This window comes from Anopheles ziemanni (genome assembly GCF_943734765.1).
Source record: "Anopheles ziemanni chromosome X unlocalized genomic scaffold, idAnoZiCoDA_A2_x.2 X_unloc_1, whole genome shotgun sequence".
In the NCBI taxonomy this organism is placed as follows: domain Eukaryota; kingdom Metazoa; phylum Arthropoda; class Insecta; order Diptera; family Culicidae; genus Anopheles; species Anopheles ziemanni.
In genome coordinates this window covers 544,618-561,352 of record NW_026689707.1, presented here as the reverse complement: position 1 = coordinate 561,352, position 16,735 = coordinate 544,618, and the positions used below count along the sequence as shown (strand labels likewise).

Genomic DNA, 16,735 nt, shown 5'->3' with positions numbered 1-16,735 from the left:
AATGATAAGTTCCGGAGCAACGCACCTGCCCGAAAGAAGCTGAGCAAAAAACTTCCTCAACTAGCAGGTAAGCTCTGCAGTGAAGTATGTATATTTCATACGAAATAGTTTATTGTATAGTGTGTATGCTGTTCTTGATGGATTATCGATGTTAACTTAGTTTTCGGTGTTATTGGATTCACAAGAAATCCAGAAAAAAAAGATAAAAACGCAACAAACCATTTCGTCCAGTGTATTCATTCGCGCAAGAGCTGTGATGTCACAGCCGCGCGTAGAAGCGAAAGAAAAAATCTCTCGGAAGTAACTCTCGGGTCTGGGGCTCTCGCGCGCTCACCTCTCAAAAATTGCACGGATGCCGCTGCTATTGTCACAACTATCCGTTGAACGGATAACCCTCGGTTTTTGAACGGATATCAACTCATCGCGAGGTTAAAGCACGCAAAAGGTTATTTGGGAAATCGACATTTCTCGCATGTCCAGTTGAGGCCACGATTGCGTGAAAGCTCCTTGACACACGCACTGGCAAGCTTTAGACATTCCGGATGAAACATAGCTTGGCAGGTGGAAAAAGGCCAATTTCCACTGCAAACCACCGGATCCGTCGGAACAGCCAAAGCACAAATATGGCATTTGGTGTCCATGATGAAGAGAGAGAGTGTGCTCTGCGTGTCGGGTCCAAAAGCGAACGTAAACAACTTGTCTCTCTGGGCAGGTTCCCGGGGTCAAAGACACTGCAGAGTGATGGCGCTAAAACAGGTGATCGGCCGAAATCCAACGCACCAAAAGTAATAATCGCGATCGAACGGGGGTAGCGACTGCGGCCAAAACGGAGGTACGGGCGAGGCGCGAACTTGAGGGTCACACGAGACTTTGTCAGAACCAAGGCGCACGAAATCACGCACCGTAAGAAAATTAAGCAGGAGCGACTGAAAGCACGTCTGACTACAGCGGTATTATGTGAACATCCTTAAACATGTGAGTTTAAGATTATATTTTCTTAATCTACAAAATACTTTAACTAGGTTACTGATATGATGCTGTGCACTGCATCCAGTAACAATTATATCATCTATATATACAAATGCGAGTTCAGGTGTCAACCCGGCCATGGCTATTGCCATCAGTCTTTGAAAGCTGTTTTGGCTAATGTTTAGTCCAAATGGCATTCTTTTGAACTGGTAATGGCCTGAAGGGGTTGAGAACGCTGTATATCTTCGCGAGTCTTTGTCGAGAGAGATCTGGTGGAAGCCTGACATTAAGTCTAAAGTACTGAAGTACTTGGCTCTCCCTAATTGATCTAAAATTGTGTCAATCCTTGGTAATGGAAATTTGTCAGTCACGATTTTCTTGTTTAATTGTCGAAAATCTACAACTAGTCTCCATTTTTTGTTTCCCACTTCTGAATTTTTCGGTACCAGAAGATTTGGTGAGTTGTATGCTGAGACAGAATGTTCTACAATGTTGTCTTTCAGCATTTTATCGACTTGCTTTTTGATTTCATCTGCTTGTGAATGAATTTGTTTGTAATTCGGAATGTAACTAGGTATGTTACATTGAATTTGAATTTAATTTGTTGCGTATAAAAGTTGTTAGTTGTGATTGGATCATCGTTAACACAAAAGATGTCTGAGTAATCAATGATCAATTTTTCAAGATCTTTCTGTGCTTCTAATGGTGCTTTGCTAAGTTCAATTTGATCAAGAATTGTTTGTACTCGGTTTAAGTTGCTACTATTGTTGTTCATGAACTTGAGAATGTTGTAATTTCTCAGTGGTTCTGTTTTTGGTTTAAATGAATTCAAACATAAAGTTACATTTTCTTCGGTTGTATTAATGAATTTAACGTACTGTTCGTTTTGTGTGATGATTGTGTTTCCCCAAAATATGCCTAGTTTAATTTCTTCTGCTTGTACTATTGAATCTTCTTGCACATAAGCTAATTTAATTTTTCGAATGACTTCACTTCTAAATGGCAAAACTACTCGATTGCTGGCCTCTTCTTCAATCGGGTGCGATATAAATTCACCTTTATGATGAAATTGAAGTAACCAATGTTCGTAGTTAATGTTGCACATGAATTTTGTCAGAAAATCTTTTCCAAGAATTCCATCTGCATTAATGTCAATGGCTGATGGTATAAGATGAAACTCATGTTCAACCCAGTTATTTCCAATTTCCATTTTTGACGATGTTGCTGCTATTGTTGTAGTTACTGTGCTGCTAAGATCTTTCAGATTGATCTTCCTATTGGTATTTATTAGTTGATTTTGATTGACTTTGTTCATTTTGAATAGAGATATGTTTGCACCTGTATCTATAATAAGTATGCTGTATTCATCTTTTGACATATCCAGTTTTACTTTGATGTAATTGCTAGCTGATAAGTTTATTGCATAAACTGGCAATCTTGCTGAGATTGCGGCTGTTGACCTAAAACATGGTCGGTGTTGCCGTTGGGTGCTTGACGCATCTTTGTTCCCATATACGCATCGTTGCCCGAAGGTGGCTTCATTTGTTCACCTTCCTGCGCGATCAAAATGCGCGTTGCGGATTTCGGATTTTTCGACAACCTCCTTATCTTCCTCTTCCACCTCTTCCGTTTCTGTAGTTCGACTGATACCTTCCTCCCTGGCGGTATCTACCTTCGTTCCTGTTTTGGTAGGATGGCTGGAACTGCCTGACCTGTCTCCTATACGGTTGTCCCTTATCTGATTCCCTTTGAACCGTTAACACTCTGGTGGTTTCCGTGTTTGCTGCATCGAGCTCTTGCATTTTTTGCACTGCTTCTGATACAGTCTCAAATTTGGATGCCATTAGCAGCGTTTTGGTTCTCTCGCCGCTAATCTTCTCCACGAGTGTGTTGACTCCTAGTCCTACTACCATCTTATTGGCAAAGTCTTCAGGGACTTTGTTTTCCCTATACAAACCCATCAGTTTGTTTGTGAGGAGTTCAATTTTCACGCCTATCGCTTTGTTGTCGGGTTTTCTGATTGCTTTGATAGCTGCAATCACCTTCAACGGGTCGGTCTTCTCTTCAAATCGCTTCTTGATTTCGGCAATGAAATCGTCAATCTTCATGATGTCCTCTGGCATTGCTTGAGCTGCCTTTCCTGTCAGCTTTGTTTCTAGCACCTTGACCAACATTGGCTCATTATCCTTGGCTAGATCCTTGCCCCGCTGACAGAAGTCCATATAAAAAAAAAACGGCTTTAAGTCGGCTTGTACCTAGCTTCCACACAGTCAATTTGTAAGCCAGAAGAGAATGCACGCTGTGACGTCACACGCTTCCTCTCTCGCGCCTCGCTCGCTCATCCGTGAGCATGCTTATGCATGTATGTGTTTAAATTTTTTCTCCCTCCCACCCTCATTTCTTTTCCTTCCAATAAAAACACGTGCAATGAAATATGTTTACCACAACATCGCGTGGATGACAATTTATTAAACTAGCTGTCAATTATCAATATGTACACAAACAATAATATTGACAATTTTCAATATAATAAAAGCACGACCCATAAACACCCGCGGTAGTGATAGTTGTAGAATCCACTGATCCAGAAAAGTATGCAAAGCGAAACCTGTGAGAAGTAAACGAAAAAAAAGACGTTATGTTCGAGCAACTCAATTAAAATCTAAATTCAACTTCCCTTTTATAGATGGAGCACGAAGGATCCAACATAGCAGGAAGCCAACATGGCCAACCATCTACGAGCGAAGACATTCGGGTGTGCCGGCGGATGTCAGAATTTGGGCACCGCCAACTTTATCAACAAGTTGACCCAAGCGGTTGTTTCGGTAAAGGCCCAGCTTGATATAATAACCGACAAGATTCTGCCGTCCACCAGCACACCTGCATGTCGTCCTTCGTATGCGGTACGGACTACGTTCGCTGCAACAAAAATTTTGATGAAGGCAGAATTAGCTGCACTTGATGCCGCATTAGGAGAGGATGAAAAATTCAAGGAATTAGACGGATGGCTTTCTAGTGAGATAGGTGGGAAAGGAGCGCGTCAGAGGATGCATGAAGCTTTGTATATATTATTTAGTGAATATTTCTTAGTGGAATGCAGTTGGACAGGGATAGGAAAGAACAAGGAGAAGATTAGGTTTAAGGACTACAGAAATGTGCATCGACTATTTAGAGTTGTGGCAACTGAAAATGAAAGAATCGAAATGAGTGAGGTAGAAGAGTTTTTCAAACAAAAATTGAAAAATGCCTCAAGCCACCTGAATGCAAAAGGAGTCATCAAAAGTGTATGCCGTAAAAAGCATACTAGGGTTAACTCTAGTTAATTTGTTTAGTTAAGTTTGTATTTGTTTAGTTATTAATTTCATAATTAATAGAATTAGTTTAGGTTTAGTTTAGGTTTAGCTCATAATTTAGGTTTAGTTAGTATTTGAAAGGTTTGGTTTGGTAAGGTTTGAAATAATAATTTAGTTTGCAAAATAGTTATTATTAAGTTTGAAATATTAGGTTGAATTATATTATTGTATTTATGAGCTATGAGAACTGTACACTATGTTGTTGCACAATGCAAATAAAACTTCTTGAACTATGTGGGTGTTTTGACTAAAGTCCGCTTGTCTCGAGGTAAATCTAAGTTGAATTTACTTATCAAGGCTACCAAAATCATGTTCACAATGGGCCGAGACAGTTTTCCCAATACTGCAATGTATCTGACACAGTCCTTCAAACTCAGCTTATCCATGTAACTATAGAAAGTAGTTACATGACTTGCTGTGATGTTTTCATCATAATCGTCATCATCATCAACTTCATCATTCAAGTTCTCAAAAAAAAAATTTAAAAATCAAATTCTACGTCCGCGTTAGTAGACCCATCACCACTTTTTACATTATTTACATCCACCTCCGTTGAATAGTCTTAAATAAAAAAAGAGGATTTAAAACATGTTGCTCATATATTTGGAAAAAGGTACGACAAAATAAAACCATCTTTATCAAACCACCACTTATACTTATCTATCAGCATTACCGTGGTCAAGATTTGGCCACGCCACCCCGGATGGTTCAGCCAAGTCTCCAAGCTGCTCCAACGCCATATCTGCTTGTCGGTCCAGCTCCTCCATAATTCGCTGTCTCTGCCGGCAAAAGTTTTCGTCGCGCCGCAACTTCTTTGATGCCATTTTCAACTAAACTGTCTTTTATATTTTCGCTGTAAGCTTCTAAAAAATACAACACAAATAACACAATTTGTAACATTTTTCTCACTTCACTTCACAAAAGCACTTTCAGCAACACAAAAATACACATTTCAACCCATTTTAAGCAATTATACACATATAATTAATATAAAATGTTGGACTAAATTCTAAGTGCTGTTTACTAACCAAATCGGAATCAAACAATGTGTTTTTTGGCAGCTGTCACCGACACGCGCTAAGTCCATACGAGGTGAGAGTATACCTTGTGGAAAGGAGAGAAATTTTTTGCGACGGCTTTGAAATTTCGATCGTCCAAAAACTAACACCCAGAAAAGGCAGAAAGAAATTTTTTTTTTCGAATGTTGGAAAGGGATGACGTGACGAAATCGAGAGAGCGTCAGAGACTCTGTCAGCGGGGTGTATATTTTCTGGCTTTCCATCGAACAACGGTTGTACGCGTTGATCATTTTGAAATCAAACGTAGTCATTTTCTTGTGCTTCTTGTGTAACTTTGTCAAATTAATAATGCACCGTACTACACTGCGTCCCAAAATGATAGCCTCACCTAGTTTTTTCTGTGCAGGGCGAATACCGAGCATATAAATTTTTCCAAAAAATTCACAAATATTTGTAAGTATAAAACGACTAATTTGCATAAATATTGTTGAAGAAAACGAGAGAACAATCGCTTTAGTACCAAGAAACTAAAATCAGTGGTGTCCCAAAATGATAGCCTCACTTAGGATTTTGATTAAATTATCAACAAAAATAGCATAAATGGATTCAAAAATCATGATTTAATAATCAGTGGGCCCCCCATTACGATTTATTGCTTGGAAAATTCGTGATGGCATGCTCTCCGATAATTTTTCTAACGTATTTACTGATAAGGAACGCCAAGCATTTCGGATAGCAAGTTTAAGGTCCTTTAGGGTCTCGTAATGTCTCCCATCTTCATAAATCTCTTGAACTAGCCTTCCACAAACATTCTCTAATGGATTAAGGTCTGGGGAAACGGCTGGCTAAGACATTGTTTCGATACTAGATCGTGCATGGTGAGTTCTTGTTGTCTTACTTGCGTGCACGGCAGCATTTTCTTGCTCAAAAATGTGTTGTGATTTTCCAGATAAGGCTTTAAATGATTGACCAGGATGTCGATAAACATATCGCTGTTCATACGTGTTGGTATAATGGCCAATTCACTTCTACTAAGACCGCTGAACGCAGCCCAAATCATGACTGATTCACCTTCAAAATTGCGACGGTAGAAAAATCGTGCTAACGTCTCAAATCTTGCCAGTAATGGATGTAACCATCCGGTCCATTAATAGTGAACTTTTTTTCATCAATATAATCCACCTAACATAAATTAATAATTTAAAATCTGAACAAGACTGCAAACGGACAGTTTACGTTTCTCCACACATTCTTCCATGTCATATGTTCTGTAGCAAACTCCAATCTAGCGACTTTTTGGTGAAGTTTGAGGGCAGAAACTTTCTTCATGGACTCTCTTACAATATCAGAACATGAACTCAAAGCTCGCAACACAGCATTTTTGTGCACATTCAACCAGAAATCGTTTTTTGTCCTACGGCAACCTTTGGTTGCATTGAAAGCAACTTAAAAAATCCTCCGATTATCACGCGAGGAAAGATTTTGAAGACGACCAGGAGACTTCTGAAGCCCATATTAACTGGAATCTTTTACATAATCGTTAATGACGTTTGTGGATCTATTTATTAGCGCACCAATCTCATGATTTGACTTGCCATTACAGCGATAAGCATCAAATTAACTTTTTTCTCGTTCGTAGAGTTGTTTTCTGCTTCCAATGTTCAAATTAAATTACAAATTAAAGTAAGAGAACTTAAAAATTACTTTTAGCAACTGATAACGTAGCTAGGAACTGGATTGCTTTGTTAATTTAAATGATTTTTTAAGTAAGGCTATCATTATGGGACACTTCATTTTTAAAATTTTTGACCAAAACGTTATAATTAATTTTTTTTCTGATAAATTAGAAGTGAAACACATTTCTTTTAGATTAAGAAATATGTTTCTGTCGTTTATTTTACGTTGCGATAATTTAAAATAGCATATGAGCGAAAAAACTGGGTGAGGCTATCATTTTGGGACGCAGTGTAGTATACAGAAATGTACGTGTTGCGGTTTTGACATGTGTAACTTGACCAATTCCTTAATTTTAGTCAAGAGGATTCTAGATGCTACCATATACGAAGTGACTTCGTGATCTGTATACGAGTGCTGACAATAAAGTAAGGTCTCCAATTTTTTTTTTTTCATAGAAAATGACATTTATTTACAAAAAGCGATACACCGTTGGAAAGGCCAAGGTCTTGGCTACTTTTCTACATAATCGCCATTTTTTCCAACACCTTGCGCATCCGCACGATGAACTTGTCTATGCCGGCAGAATACCACTCTCCGTCCGCCTCGCGCAGCCAGGTGTTGACCTCTTTCTGAACCTAATTTCTGTTCCGGCACCCATCGGGCAGAAACTTTGTGATACTGCAAGTTGTTCACAAGGATATGACACACATAGGATATGTTCACAAGGTTTCGCTGCTACACACTCCTCCAAGCTTCTCTTCCAAGTCCCTAATTGTCGCACGGCGGTTTTTGAGCATTTCTGCCTCCACTGCTTGAACAATCGCATCCGAGACCAACGGTCGGCCACTTCTCTCCTCGTCGTGAACATTAGTGCGCCCGGAATTGAACTCGCGGCTCCACTTACGCACGTTTGTTATGTCCATACACTTTTCCCCGTAAACTTCAACTAGTTGACGATGGATTTCAATAGGTGTCACCTTTTTCGCACTCAAAAAACGTATTACAGAACGCAATTCGCACTTGGACGCTGACGCAAGGGGTACCTCCATCGTTGACGGCTGCTCAGCCAAGACTGAGCGGTCGGGGAAGCCTCACCCAGCAGCAAAGTGGTAGTGGGGGAACCAAGGAACACGGCGGTGTTGCCAGATTTCGCCTAGCGCGTGATCCGGCGAAGTTGCAGCGTTGGAGACCTAACTTTATTGTCAGCCCTCGTATTTTGTCAATGGATATTTGTTTTATTTGCTCAGTTGTTAATATTCTTCAGTTTCTGCTTTCGATAGTAAGTATACATTGATGATAACTCCGGATGTGAAGAACATTTGTTTGCAGAATTTATAAACTGAAAGCCTCGCCACGAAATAGAAACGGGAAAATGGTAACATTCAGTTCTTTCATTCTAGGCTTCACGTTTGGACGAATACACTTGTTTCGATCTCAGCATCTTAAAGCAGTCCATAGTGGTGAGATGCAACATTCGAATATCGTTGTTCTAATATTAATATAATCTCTTCTTAGTTCAGAAAGGTCCAGTGAAGATTCTACTTCAACGGACAGTGTCGCCGTTCCAGCAGTCGCAAAGCTGACACGGCGCACTTTGAAAAACGAGGACCGTGAAAGAATCGTACAGGCTTATGAAAGCAAGTGCACAATTTAATCGATCTTCGAGATGATGGGAATGAAAATTACAACGGTGCATGATGTGATTGCAAAATACTGGAAGACGGGTGTGGTGGAAGCTGCTAAGCGTGGCGGATTCAAAGAATGTAAATTAACAGAAGCAATGACAACCGAAATCAAAAGATAGATTGATGAAGACTGCACGGTTACGCGTCATCTTGTACGACTGGTCCCACCATCAAGGCGTCGTTCAGAGAGCGTCCTGTTGATGTTGCTGCGGAACCGTCAAACACGACTCTTACTTTGGTGGTGCTGGTGTCCTTGAAGACGGGATGATGCGGTAGATAACACGCTGCGGGACCATCTGCTGCGTCGTCTTCCACAGGTGTCATGTGATGCAACGCAATGTACTCTGCCATGAAGTCGTGATATTGATGGCGAAGCTCGTCGTTTTTGCCCAATTTCCGCTCGAGGGCTCCGAATCGTCGTAGGGCGGTTGCCTTTGAAGCACCGATTAGCTTGTCGTGTTGTTGATGCTTCGGTAGCTTCACGATGTATCGGCCCGTTGCGTCTCGCGAAACCGTACTCTTGAAGAATTCTTCGCAGTACCTTTCATCTGCTGTCTGCGTTGTATCGATTTCTTCAGCTTTCCAGAATCGTTCGATCTGGTCTTCGAGGCTTGGAGTGATGATGTTAAAATGCCATCTCATTGCCATCTTTTGCTCCGGTGGCAGTGGGCTTCCGGTAACTACCCAACCGAAGACGGTTTCTACGAACAATGGTCCTTTCTCGTGCAGACGAATCCGTCCTTCCTTCAGGAAGGTGTAGAAGTTTGCCACCCCGATGATCATGTCGATCCGTCCCACGGTGTCGAAGTGCGGATCAGCGAGGTCTGCTCTGCTGGTATGTTCCAGTCTGTAGTCCCGAATGGTGTAGCGGGAATGTCGTGGGTCACCTTCCGGAGAACGATGAAATCCACAGTTTTGTTGAACTCTCCGATCCTGGATCGGATTTCTGCTGACACCATGTGCTTTGCGGAGGTGGTTGTGTTATCTACTCCAGTTATCTCTAAATCAACCACTTTCCGGCGCAAACGAATATGCTGGCACAGCTTTTCACTCATTGCGATGGGTTGCGATCCAGGTCCAAAAGAGCACGCGCTAGGTGCTCACCGCCGTTGGCATCTACAACTACCAATAGCACAGTTGTGAGAATCGCACGATCGAAATTCGTACCTTCCACAGATGGATGTGTTGTTGATGCTGCCAACATGCTGGACGACGGAGCTGAGCTCTTCGATGGCTGCTGCTGTGGTTGAAACAATCCCGGATGTATTGACGTGTGATGACGTCCGGAGCACTGGCGACACACAAACTTGCTGGTGCATTGAGCCGCCGTATGGTTTTCACGTAAACAGTTTGCACACAGTTTTTTATCACGCACTATTTGAATTCGCTGCTGAAGGTTAGCGGTTGTAAAGTCTGTGCACTGATTTACGGAATGGTTTTGTCGACACATACTACACACTGCTTCGTTCTGGTGCTGCTGCTGCTGCACTGCGGCTGAAGCTGCGACGTTCATGTGAGAGCGTGATGTCTGCTTCCTTCGTTCGACGTTTGCCGAAGATGTCGAACGGTTTACCTCGATGCTCTCCATGGTTTGTATTTTCCTCCGAAGAAATTAAACCATCTGAGCGTAAGTAGGCTGCTGTTTGGGCTCGAGCGATTCTTCCCAAGCAGTTACTGTAGCATCGTCGAGTTTGTCTGCTAGCAGGCCTACGATGATTGTGCTGTTCGGGTCAATCGGTTCACCGAGCTGTTGTAACACTTGCAGGTGTAGCACAAACTTGTCGACGATGTTGCGTAGGGCTTGAACGCTTCCTTTTGTAATTTTTGGTAAGCCCAAAACGGAGCGCACTTGTTTTTTCCTTAGAAGAACTTTGTTGGAGTCCTCAACCAGTGTCGTCCAGGCGATGTCGTAGTTCTCCGACGTGATGCTTAGCACCTGGATTTGGCTAGCGGCTTCTCCTTCCAGCGGGGCGCGAAGGTAGTGGATCTTCTGGACTTATGCACCAGGGACTCGAACGTGTCGTGGAACGTGAGCCAGGTGTCATAATCTCCGTTGAAGCTCGGCAGAGAAATGGTTGGCAGCTTTACCGCGGCAAGCGATGATGTGGTAGCTGCCTCCTGTTTCACCGTTACATTCGTAGATTCGCTCAGTATGTCCATGAGCCTTCCTTTGGAGACGCAGTAGAGCTAGAGCCGATAGTTCCTTCGACCTATGCACCAGGGACTCGAACGTGTCGTGGAACGTGAGCCAGGTGTCATAATCTCCGTTGAAGCTCGGCAGAGAAATGGTTGCCAGCTTTACCGCGGCAAGCGATGATGTGGTAGCTGCCTCCTGTTTCACCGTTACCTTCGTAGATTCGCTCAGTATGTCCATGAGCCTTCCTTTGGTGACGCAGTAGAGCTCCTCTACTCGCGTCCTGTTGTTCTCGAGCGATGCGATGTTTTCGGGTGAAACCCCTAGCTCGAGGATGTCATCGAAGCATTGAGTGTATGACTCAAAGAATGCTTCAAACCTTTGAAGGCGATGCTCGGCTTGGTTGCTTTGGTCCGCAGTGTACGAATCGACGAATAGCTGCACTCGTTGCATTCCTACAATCGACGACTGAAGCTTAGCCTGCTTCGCTTGTAACATTTTGGGAGACACGTAGACAGTTCGCTTGGTTGGAACTAGACCCGTAATCCTGGTTGCTTGGCACCGAAATGTTGGGTGATCGTCAATCGCAGTGAAGCGGATGCGCAGAGCTACGGCGCTGAATGGCAAAGAAGACAAAATAATTCCGTGTTGGAAGTTCTGAAAAGAACTGGTGTTTATTTTTCTTCTTTCTCTGGATCGCGATGTTCACTGGTCGAAGGTTTCCTACGTTGTGTGCCTCTTCTCCGTGAAACGCTCTTTTTGTACGGAGTTAGGCGAGTTCGTAAATTTTTTACCCTAAATTATTTCTTTAAACTATCCTTCTCTTTCTAAGGTAACCGTGAGTGACGTATTCTTTGTGCTTGATAATTTTCTTATGCTAGTCACTCAACACGGAGTTTACAACCCTACTACCAATTTTGAATGAACTCAGGCCTATCCCCGTGGATCGGAGCGAGACGCAGCGACTGACTTATGCTCCGTCGCATTCGCGCTGCAGGGCCGACAATTTTCGACCCGCCCGCGAGCGTAACTTATATGAAGAGTGAGCAAAACTTGTATGAAGCCTGAGCACGCGTGGATACAAACAAGTGCGAAGGCCTCAAAGAGCGCAATTCGCTCCATACAATTACACGCTCTCCACCGTACGGCAGTGCAGAGAGTGTACGCGAAGACCCCGCGAGAGCCTTAAATGGCCTGCTCTTGGTTGAGGCCTACGCTAGCGATCGCTAACGATGCATGCAAACGCATGTAGCTAGATATATATTGTACATTTAGCGCGCCATTCTCAAGCAAGAGCGCCGGTCTAGTGGTTAGCGTACACAGACCGGAGTTGGAGAGGTTGGGTTCGAATCCCGCTGTGTGCTCGAGGCATGAGAGTGTTGTAGAAGGCAGAAGAGAGAAGGGGGCCCATCAGGGCCCCATCCAACACAAAATGAACATTTCTCCATACAAAATGGGTCCCGGTTTTGTCAACGGTTCTCTCAACGATCGTCCAGTTAAACCGGGATAATTCATTCGGAGCAAAGCCGGCAAAAACGAAAAAGAGGAGAGCCCTGATGGGCCCCCTTCTCTCTTCTGCCTTCTACAACACTCTCATGCCTCGAGCACACAGCGGGATTCGAACCCAACCTCTCCAACTCCGGTCTGTGTACGCTAACCACTAGACCGGCGCTCTTGCTTGAGAATGGCGCGCTAAATGTACAATATATATCTAGCTACATGCGTTTGCATGCATCGTTAGCGATCGCTAGCGTAGGCCTCAACCAAGAGCAGGCCATTTAAGGCTCTCGCGGGGTCTTCGCGTACACTCTCTGCACTGCCGTACGGTGGAGAGCGTGTAATTGTATGGAGCGAATTGCGCTCTTTGAGGCCTTCGCACTTGTTTGTATCCACGCGTGCTCAGGCTTCATACAAGTTTTGCTCACTCTTCATATAAGTTACGCTCGCGGGCGGGTCGAAAATTGTCGGCCCTGCAGCGCGAATGCGACGGAGCATAAGTCAGTCGCTGCGTCTCGCTCCGATCCACGGGGATAGGCCTGAGTTCATTCAAAATTGGTAGTAGGGGCTCTCCTCTTTTTCGTTTTTGCCGGCTTTGCTCCGAATGAATTATCCCGGTTTAACTGGACGATCGTTGAGAGAACCGTTGACAAAACCGGGACCCATTTTGTATGGAGACATGTTCATTTTGTGTTGGATGGGAAAGGCGTTCAACGCGTTTCAACTTACGCTATTCATCGTAAAAGGCTGTATTGGGTTTAAACGCTCTAATTGCGTATTTGGCGTAAACGCCAGAGCTCGACTTGACGGTGTTTCTCTTATTTATTTATTTATTTATTTAGTTTAGTTTGTTCAATGGACAATTTAGTCTGTTTGAACTTTCAGTTACTATTACATTTGAGTTTACAATCTTCTATGAAAACAGAATCACAACATGAACATTTTTAGCTAGTGGTGGACATCCATCTTAATAGTATGTTGGTTTTAAAACTAGTCGTGCTAACATTGAAATCGTGGTGGGCACTGAATATGTTGAACATTTTGGACATAGCGATGATCGGGGCGTTGCTGGCATATGTCGTAGTTGTGTGTGGGATTCTGATGGCGTCTCTGGATCTCAGAGCCCTTTCCGGCGCAGAAATATTTATTTTGTCTAGTAGCGATGGTGCGTCAATTTCATTGTTTAGTAGTTTGGCTATAAAGATAGCTTGGGCTACATTTCGCCTGTGGGACAGGGGTTGCAATCCTAGTAGTGCGTAGTAGTATTTTGGTGAACCTGCGCTGAATTGACTCTAGTCTGTTTATCCAAACTGCGGAATATGGCGTCCAAGTGATAGAGTTAAATTCTAATATTGAGCGAACTAGCGAGGTGTATAAAGCTTTTAGGCACATAGGGTCCTTCAAGTCATTAGCATTTCTCATAATGAAGCCAAGTATACGATTTCCTTTGTCTATCACAGTTTTGTAGTGGTCATTAAATGTAAGTTTGTGGTCAAGAATGGTGCCAAGGTCTCGTATTACGCTTTTACGGGCCAGTTGATGATTATTTAGGGTATAGTTGTAGGTTGTTGGATGCTTTTTCCGATAGAAGCTAATAATGTTGCACTTATTGACGCATAAGGTAAGAAGGTTGGACGCACACCAATTGGAAAACACATTTAACGATGCTTGCATTCTTTGGCAGTCATGAACACTATTTATCGTACTGTATAGTTTGATGTCGTCTGCATACATCAATAGGGGTTGGTCCGGAATGGCTAAGTGGAGATCGTTTATGAAGAGAATAAATAGTAGTGGACCCAAGTTGCTGCCCTGTGGGACACCGGACTTACTACTAAACTCCTTTGAGATGGTGTTGTCAATTTTGACGCGGTATTTTCGTTGGCTTAGATATGAGGATAGCCAGACTACGACCTCCTGTGCTACCCCTAAGCGAGTAAGCTTAGCTAACAGCAAGTCATGATTGATTGTGTCAAAGGCTGCTTTGAAGTCTGTGTAGACTGCGTCTATCTGACCTCCTGATTCCATACATTCTATAGAGTTCGAAACAAATTGTACTAGGTTCGTGGACACTGACCGCTTTGGTACGAACCCGTGTTGGTTAACAGATATGTAGTTTTTGCATGAGAATAATAGTGCGTCGTGGAGAATGATCTCAAATATTTTGGCACTCGAGCATAAAGATGTTATTCCTCTATAGTTATTTATGTCGCTTTTTGAACCTTTTTTGTGTTTTGGCGTCATGTATGAGTATTTCCATGCGTCAGGGAATTTGCGCAAGCGTATTGAGGTTTGAAGCAAGTTACAGAGAGGAACACAAATGGCTTTTGCACACTTTATAAGTGCAGACGATGGGATTCCGTCCGGTCCAGGGTTATTAGAGGGCTTTAGTTTATTTATGGAAGCCAGCACTGATTCAGGTGTAACACTTACGTTCGCAAATGAGAAGTCTAGGACATCTTGTGGCACTGTGTGGTGATTTTTTATAATTCATAAGAAATTTGTTTAGTTTCCTAGTTATTAATAAAGGCTTACATTTTTCATCTAATAGAAATTTATATAATACTTCTTTGACCGTTCTCACCCCTCTTTCTGCTAACCCATTTGATTGAGGGTGGTACGGGGGCGACTTTGTTACCTTAGCTCCTTGTTTTTCTAGAAACGTTCGAAATCCTTCAGAATTAAACGGGGTACCATTATTTGGCACTAACTCTCTCGGAGTACCAAAGCAAAGAAGGATTCTAATTATTCTACCACATCTGATGTCTTTGATATTTTCAACAACCATATACTTTGTATAGGAATCTACTTTTATCACAAACAAGCTGACCCGACGAACTTCGCCTCGTCCCATATTAACGATACGCTAATATTAGAATAATAAAATATTGAAACTCAAGGGAAGCCCCATAGATTCGGTTCACGAAGATGTCGACACATAACAATAACAGATCCATCTTTAAGTCGCGGCATATCAGATAAATCGAAAGAATGTTTTAAAATTCCAGTGAACGATTCACGGCTTCGTTTTCATTTTCAATACGATTAATCAATTTATATGAGCGCAATGGTCCAGCTGGAGTCATTAGCATAGGTTTTTTAAGCTAAAATTGTACGTGCATTCAACCAATCGTAGTTTCGATACTATGGGGCATCATCATTTCAGCTATCATTTTTAGTTGAAGCGAATTGGCAAAAAAAAAAAGCGAAAACTACTCCTAAACAAACTTACATTTTCAATCAACACCAATGCTTCATTAGATCATTCATTTTTTTATTCAAAATTTCCCTTTCAAAAGCGATGTGAAATATCTTCGGCGATGTCATTTTTATATGACAATCAACGGGACTTTTTATGGCTTCATCTAAATAATCTTTATATTAAGTATAATAGACACTTTAGTTATTGCAGTTCATTCATAGATTCCAGTGATTATTATGTGTAACAGCAAGTGTAACTGTGTTCTCACAAAGTTGCACACCATACTCATCGCTGTCCACAATGTCTCAAACAAATCGAAGGTATTTGTTTTCGATGGATTGTCTAAATTTGTTCTAAAGCGAAATGAAATCACACCTCTATGTATTTGTACCAGGCACCCTTGTTTTTGCATAATCATTTCTCCGATACTATTTATTTATATCCAAAGTAACTGCGAATCAAGCAATAATCTCGGAATAGAATCGCTGCTGCAAATTGGAATCTTGTTTCTTGTGTTTTTTTTGCTTTCTGTACTCCTAACTCAACAGTTCTTGGTGATTTTTTAAACCATTCTTCAAATAAACTGAACATTGACATAAAAAACAAAACCTGTGGAATGCACAACAACGTATCGGCTCGTTTGATACTTATCGTTTGATTGGCCAAGCGGTTTCTTAGTTTAATTTATACATCGTATATTTGATTTGATTGTATGGAAAATGCAATTTTCACAAATCTTTCCATTTTCCGAATTTCCTTAGGGAATATTAAAGTTGTCATTTCTTTAAACCTTCCATGAATAAAAACGAACAAATAATTTGATTACATCGTCATAATTGTCTCAGCCGGTTTTGAGTTTTAGCGTTAAAAACAAACACTCATTTTTATAGGTTTCAATTTTTTTTATGGAAAAAAGCATTTTTCGAGTTTTCTGGGTTCCTGGGTTTTCCTAAAGAGTTTTCCAACTTGAATTGTTTTTATTGGGCCAAAAGAAACAAAACATCTAAAGACTTTGTTGGGATAAGTCAAACCTTGTCGTTAGAAAAGGTAAATTTAATTTTTTTATATGGAAAAAGACATTTTTACCGAATTTTCCCATTTTCCGGCTTTTCCTTCGGAATTTTCAAATTCTCTTTTTTCCTAAACCTTCCTTGAGTAATAAGGAACAAATCATACGAAGACGTCATCAAGATTGGTCC

At 41.8% G+C, this 16,735-nt stretch overlaps 1 protein-coding gene across 1 annotated transcript; it reads right to left on the bottom strand.

Moving 5' to 3' along the window:
- Positions 1-2,385: 2,385 nt before the first annotated feature.
- Positions 2,386-10,291, bottom strand: LOC131291485 (uncharacterized). Its single transcript, XM_058320705.1, has 5 exons — positions 10,156-10,291; positions 9,871-9,943; positions 8,938-9,550; positions 3,012-3,176; positions 2,386-2,523 (listed from the first exon to the last, which is right to left on the bottom strand). Exons 1-5 carry the CDS (start codon positions 10,289-10,291, stop codon positions 2,386-2,388), a joined length of 1,125 nt encoding a protein of 374 aa, XP_058176688.1.
- Between the last annotated feature and the right edge of the window lie 6,444 nt (positions 10,292-16,735).